Genomic DNA, 7011 nt, shown 5'->3' on the forward strand with positions numbered 1-7011 from the left:
CCCCTGCCCCTACCCCTGCCCCTGCCCCTGCAGAGCTTGTCAGTAACCACAGAAAGTCTTTGAAAATATCAAGAACCAGAAATACAGAGCTATTACTATAACTTTCTGAGCTCCTCAGAAGCCAGACTTGAGCTCAGTCCATTTAGCATTCAGAGTGATGTTATACTGGCCACGGACTGTGCCAAAGTGAGCCTTAGCTTAGATTGGGTGTGTGTTTTGTCTTAATGTGTTCTGCAACCAAGTTTGGAGGTTCAATTGTCCCTGGGCTTTCAGATGAGGAAATGAGGGCTCAGGGTGGCTGAACTGACTGCTCTGAATTGCACAGCTAGTAAAGGGAGGAGCTGAGACTTGATTCCCCAGCTTGCTCCGCTGCAAATTTTGTACTCCTCAGTCAACCTGCAGAGGCCTCCCCTCCATAGAGATCTAGACCGGCAAACCACATGAGGTGTTGCCAATTGCTAGCCTCAGGGATGTAAAGTTTCTGGGAAGCCCAGGAAGAGGGCTCAGGTCTCCTTGACAGGGGGTTTCCCACCAAACAGATTTTCTTCCAGGGCATAGTAGCAAGCTAGGGCTGGCAGTCCCCGATGTGATGGCCGACTCCAGTCATGTGCACATGGTCACTGGGCCCACTTCCCAGGGGCCGGGGGGCGGGGGGGGGGGTTCAGCACTCCTGCTCACCCTGAACTCGGCTGGCTGTTCCCGAGGTCGAGGTCGCTCTCCCTTCCAGGCTTCCTCTCGCCCCATAGACTCGGGAGCTGCCAGGGCCCTAGATGTGGCCACCCCTTGTCCTGCTGTCCCAGATTTCTCTTCTCCACAGCCCACCAGAAAGCCCTGGGTGGGGGGCTCAGAGCTGGACAGCTTCTGTTGAGGTGTGCTGGCCAGTCTCACTGAGGACAGAGGCCCACAGCTCATGAGGTCCTTCAGCAAACATTTAACACACTCGGGGCCAGGAAAGGCATACAGTTCTCAAGAAGAGGCACCTTGCTCCAGCTCAGGCAGACTGGGGTGGGGGTGGGGCAGGATCAGGGCTCCTCATGGGACAGAGCATAGGGCAGGCAGGGTGTGCGGCTTGAGAGGCTGTGTTGGGTGACAGCTCATCTTGTTTCCGATGCTCTCTGCTCCCCAGGGTGAGCCTGGTTCGGACGGTGCAGCTGGCAAAGAGGTACTGTGCTCCCTGTCCCTGTCCCTTGGGGACACCCCTTCCTGGTCCTCCCTATGTTCCATTCCTCATCCCCTCTGTAAGCACAGCACGTGGGGGGGGGGGCAGACTACCTCCCACAGACACTGCACCTACAGTTTCCACACCAAGAAACTCAGTCACAGCTTGATTGAAAATATTCAGGGAAAATTCGCAGGTAAACTGAATATATAGAAACTTTTTTTTTTTTTGAGACTTTGTACTCAGGCTGGCCTGGAACTTTATAGCCCAAACTGGTCTCAAACTTATGATCCTCCTGCTTCAGCCTCCCTCGCTCACAGGTGTGTACCACCACTCCTGGCTCCCTTTCTTCTTCCTCCTCCTGATCCTCCTCCCCTTCTTCCTCCTCCTCCTCTTCCTCCTCCCCTTCTCATTATTCCCTAGGCAACACAGCATGACAGCTCTTTGTAGCATCTACACTGTGGTACCTATTGTTATGTAATTAGAGATGTAAACCACACAGACAGATACATTTAGGATCACACCATTTTACAAAAGGGAGCTGAGACACACCTGGGGTCCATGGGGAATCCTGGAACCAGTCCCCTACAGATTCCAAGTTGGTATCTCTTGTTGGTCTAATGGAACTAGGGGACCCTACTTCTAGTCAGAAAGAGACACTAAGGATAACAAACGCCAAACAAAGGCTCCCTGGGCCCAGCTCCTGCCAGGCCTTCCTCTAGCTCAGACTGGCCTCCCCATTCTGACTTCTGTCACATCTGTGAGGAGGGACCAGGCCAATGTACTATCAAACAAGGCCATGCCACAGGGGACATCAGCCTCCCTCCCAGCTGTCAGCCCCTGGTTGGAAAGGAAGCTGTCATCCTTTCTCACACAGCCCAGCTGGACACAACCAGGATCTTAGGGTGGAAGATGCTGGTTTTCCCAGTTCCACCCCCACCCCAGGGGCCTAGGTGGAGCTGCCCAGACCAGACCATGAACTTCTGTGTTGTTTTTTTTTTTTTTAATAGGGACCTCCTGGAAAGCAGGGACTCTATGGACCTCCTGGCCCAAAGGTGAGGGGGCACTGACTGGGTTTGAAAAGAGAGATATTTGGGAACTCCAAGCTGCAACTTTAGCCACAAAGGAGGCCTAGGGTGGCCAGTGGGCAGGAAAGAGGGAATGTGACCTCACCTGGGACTGTCCCATCTATAGCTCTGGGAACGAAAACCTCTTTAATCCCCTAATAATTGCTCACTCCAGGGCCCCTCTGCGTTGATCTGGGGTAAACAGAAGCCCCCCTGAACAATGACAGCCCCTGTGCCTAGTCACCATGACACTAGAGTGCAGCAAATTTTAAAGAAGACTGGATACAGTGCTATGAGACCCCAGGCAGTGAGGGAGGAAGGTACAGGGGGTGGGAACGTTTCCACAGAGGACAGTAGAGGGGGGCTCATTGGGGTGCCAAGGCTGGGGCATTCCAGACAGCAGATTCAAGCAACATGGTAGAACCAGAGTGACAGGTATGACAAGGTACATCTGTCAAGCCGAGGCTGAGGAAGGTGTGAGGAGGGCATTGTGAATGGTCCTGGGCACTTCCTACTGAGGGCATGTGGGAGCCAGGAGCATTTCCCAGCATTCCCAGGGATGTAAGCACTACCCTCCAGAAGCACTGCTCTGGGAGGTGGCGAGACAGGGGAGTCTGTATCATGGTGACTGTAGCCCAGCCAGACATGCTGGGGACTTGGGGAAGGGGCAAGCTGCTGACACATTGTGACACAGACTTGGAAACAGTTGGTAATAGTGTACTGTGACCTGTCCCTGTAGGGTGACCCTGGACCTGCAGGACAGAAGGGCCAAGCAGGAGAAAAGGGAAGATCTGGCATGCCGGGGGGTCCTGGCAAGAGCGGCTCCATGGGACCTATTGGACCACCGGGGCCTGCAGGAGAGAGAGGTCACCCTGGGTCCCCAGGGCCTGCAGGGAACCCTGGATTGCCTGGCTTGCCGGGCTCTATGGTAAGGGGAGGCCAGCAACCATGGACGGGCACCATCCCATAATACAGGCCCATGGTCACTTCAGCAACTCCTTCTGCCATTCTGCAGGAGACGGCTTGACTATGGGTAGCTTCTAGTTTTTCATGGGGAAGTGGGAGCGAAAGGTGGTCCCTCCCACCCTAAACTTTGTCTTAGGATGAGATGTGTATTATTTCAGGGTGGGTGGCACTTTGGATTATGACTCTGCAGGAGGCTCCGAGGACCTTTGCCCTCTTCGCCATCCTTTATTTCTGGAAATCAAGTCTGTTCCCTGGGCCCGTGCCAAGTTTAGACATATGATTGAGGCCAGGTTTCTTCTCTTTCCTCAGGGAGACATGGTGAATTATGATGATATCAAGAGGTTTATCAGACAAGAGATCATTAAACTGTTTGATGGTAATTGGCAGCCGGCTGGGTGGCGGTGGGTAATGCTCGCCCTTCCCAGCCACTTCTTCACCCAGCCCTGCCTGCGGTTTCCTTGAAGCTCCAGTGTCCTCCCCTTCCCACCCCCACACATTTACAGACAGCAGGGTGACAGCACATGTTCACTATCCATCAGACCCTCCTTGTCACCTGCTCTACTTAGAGATAAATCGGTCTCTATTGTCCTCCTGATCCCCCACTTGAGCAAAGGAGGTTAAGAAAGCAGACTTCAAATGAGCCTGTGTGGGAGGAGCGCTGGGGAGGGGGGTAGCAGGTGGGAGGGGGCAGCAGGTGGGAGGGGCAGCAGGTGGGAGGGGAGGGGGGAGGAGGGGGGAGGGGAGGGGGGAGCAGGTGGGAGGGGACAGCAGGTGGGAGGGGAGGGGGCAGCAGGTGGGAGGGAGGAGCAGCAAGTAGGAGGGGTGGAGGGTAGCAGGTGGGAGGGACAGCAGGTGGGAGAGGGCAGCAGGTGGGAGGGGTGGGGGCAGCAGGTGGGGGGCAGCAGGTGGGAGGGCGGCTGTGGTCTGAAGTTTTTCTTTCCTGCTTGTGTGCTGTGGACTTGGAGTGGGGGGTGTGGATGCTGGACAGCCTGCTTGGCAAAGAGACCAATCCGGGACTATATTCAGAAGGCAGGGATGATGGTTAAAGGAAAGAGATGCCAAAATCAGATCGGTGCTTCGGAAAGGTCTGCACGGGAAGGCACGTGCAGGCTATAGTACAAGAATATGGGAGAACCGCCCATGTTCTCCGTCCCAACACTCCATCAAAGACTGTCCTATGCTGGTGGCATGTCTGCAGCATCTGCAGCCACTCTGAGTACCCAGTGACCTGGCCTCTGTCTGCTTGCAGAGAGGATGGCTTACTATACCTCCAGGATGCAGTTCCCCATGGAGGTGGCAGCAGCTCCAGGCCGGCCAGGGCCTCCGGGGAAGGATGGTGCTCCAGGTCGGCCAGGTGCTCCAGGGTCACCCGGGCTCCCTGGTCAGATAGGCCGAGAAGGACGCCAGGGTTTGCCAGGAATGAGAGGTACCTCTACCTTCTGGGTCTCCAGGGTGTTGGGCATATGCACCTCTGTGAGGGCTGACTGTTGTGAATACGGTGGTGGTGGTGGTGATGTGTGTGTGTGTGTGTATCTCACGATCCACATGGCTGTCATTTTTCTGCTTAGAGATAAAACTTAACTTGATTGCTTTTGTCTCAGGACTGCCTGGTACCAAAGGTGAAAAGGGAGACATTGGTGTTGGCATTGCAGGAGAAAATGGTCTCCCTGGCCCTCCAGGTAGGAAAATGCAGTCTGAGACCATGAATCCAGAACTGCAGAGCCCCCCACCCACCACACACACGTTATGACAATATAATCACATTATACCGCCACCCTAATTACTACTTACAAAGAGGCTTTCAACTCAAAACACTGGGCTAGGCCTGAGGGAGAAGAGGAGGAGGAGAGAGGCTGAGTCCCTCTGTCCTGAGCTAGGCTTGCATGATGTGGTGTGGTGGGGACCAGAACCCCAAGTCCAAGGCTTGTTTGGCATCTTACTGGCCCTGTGATATTGATGGGTCACTGAACCCTTAGCATCAGGGTCAAGTCCCGATGACCTAGCTCTGAAGCCAGCTTCACTTCTGGATATTGCTCATGTATGGCTTTTGGGAAATGGTACAGGCTCAGGAAGCCATTTTGAGGATGCAATGACCCGTGTGTTAAAAGCCCTCCACCCTTTTCCTGGTACAAGATGCTCCCAATCAATTTAGCCAGACGTGTGGCTGTCCTTGCGAAATCAATGAGAGAAGCAGGCAGGTCTCACGAAACCACTCTTCAAGCAGGCAAATAATGCACGAATGAAGGTGTCACTTGTCACAACCATTGTCTCTTCTGTCATCTGTGTCTCCTGATTTCCCTTCTCTGGCTCTTCCCTCTTTAGGTCCTCAAGGGCCTCCAGGTTATGGCAAGATGGGTGCAACTGGGCCAATGGGCCAGCAAGGCATTCCTGGGATCCCTGGGCCTCCGGGTCCCATGGGCCAGCCAGGGAAGGCAGGCCACTGCAACCCCTCAGACTGCTTTGGGGCCATGCCAATGGAGCAGCAGTACCCACCCATGAAGAGCATGAAGGGGCCTTTCGGCTGAAACTCCCGCCCACACTGAGATGAAGGACTCTACTAGGAATAAATGGCCAAAGCTTGCAGGACTCTGATGGGTTGTGAATGTTTGTGCTATTCCTGTGTTTGTTGTTGTTGTTGCTGTTAATATTTTTTTTAACAATAAAGAAAACTATTTGTAACCCCACTTCCATGGGGTTCCCCTGGTGCTGCAGCTGTATCTTCTCTGTCATTTGGTCCCAGGGCTATGAAAGGGTGTGTCCTTCAGGGCCTTGGCAAGCCTATATATAGGTTTGTGTTGTGTCACGCATAGGTTCATAGGTTATCCATTTGCCCTGCTCCCTCTCCAGGCACCTCCCACCCACCCCCCGCCTGACCTCCCCCCCTCCCCGCACAGGGCATTCCTTTCTGGGAAGAGACACTTGCTTAGCCTCGAACCAAAAGCAGCTCTGGAGACTGCATCCTGCTCTGACACACTGTTCCCTATCTGCTTCCTGAGTGAACTAACTATTTGGGACCCCATTCTTTGTGTGACCTGAAGCCGAGCTACTTTGCACCTGGGGAGATGCCACCAGAGCTGAGGTGTGCTCATCTTCCTGGACACCCTTCGATACACGGAGGCACTTCTCAAGGCACCAGTAATTTCATGACTAGCCTCAGCCCCAGCCTAGGCAGCCAGGGGATGCTTCTCTAGGGAATGAGATGGAACCTCCAGCCTGTGCCCATGCCAGGCTCTGTCACCAGCTTTCCAGGTTCAGGCAGAGACTTTTTAGACTTCAAATAGTGCTTCTTGTTATTCAGACGTGCACTTATGCCCATCTCAGGCTGGGCCTTCAGAAATAGCTGGGGTTACATCATTGAGAAGGGGTCCCAGGCAAGCCATGATTAGATCTAAGCTTGTGGTCCACCAAGTCCACTGGGGGTTTTCCATCTGCTGTGCCCTCCATATGTAAAAAGGGCAGGAAGAAAAGAAGAAGACAATGTATTGAATATTATAGGAACATGCTGTCTCGAGCGTCTTTCTTCTCTGCTCCTCAGATCACTGGTTCTGATGGGCCTGCTGCCCAGGGAGGGCTCAACAGGGCAAATCCAGGGGGACTTCCAAAGAAAGCCTACTTTACTGGCCCTGGCTTTCTGGAGGGTTTATTCAAGTTGGATAAACTTCAAAGGAATCACAGAGCAGGCTCAGAAATGTTCCCAAAGTCTAGATGTTTACCCAAACTGCCTGAAGCCTTCAGGCTGGCTGTCACATCTCTCCAGAGCTGGCATTTCAGCACATTTTTGAACATTCCCTTCTCTGGTTTGGGTACCAGCCTCTGGGT

At 53.7% G+C, this 7011-nt stretch overlaps 1 protein-coding gene across 2 annotated transcripts in view; it reads left to right on the forward strand.

Moving 5' to 3' along the window:
- The window catches only part of Col16a1 (collagen type XVI alpha 1 chain), a 51456-nt gene extending 45553 nt beyond the window's left edge, over positions 1–5903 (forward strand). For both annotated transcript variants that reach the window (XM_029476770.1, XM_029476771.1), the window contains 7 exons: positions 1127–1162; positions 2170–2214; positions 2966–3154; positions 3502–3568; positions 4442–4618; positions 4794–4871; positions 5515–5903. In XM_029476770.1, the coding sequence (XP_029332630.1) occupies positions 1127–1162; positions 2170–2214; positions 2966–3154; positions 3502–3568; positions 4442–4618; positions 4794–4871; positions 5515–5717 (795 nt within the window). In that variant the 3' untranslated portion in view covers positions 5718–5903. The remainder of the gene's footprint in view (positions 1–1126; positions 1163–2169; positions 2215–2965; positions 3155–3501; positions 3569–4441; positions 4619–4793; positions 4872–5514) is intronic.
- Positions 5904–7011: the final 1108 nt, after the last annotated feature.

The sequence above is a fragment of the Mus caroli genome, chromosome 4 (genome assembly GCF_900094665.2).
Source record: "Mus caroli chromosome 4, CAROLI_EIJ_v1.1, whole genome shotgun sequence".
NCBI classification, from domain to species: Eukaryota; Metazoa; Chordata; class Mammalia; order Rodentia; family Muridae; genus Mus; species Mus caroli.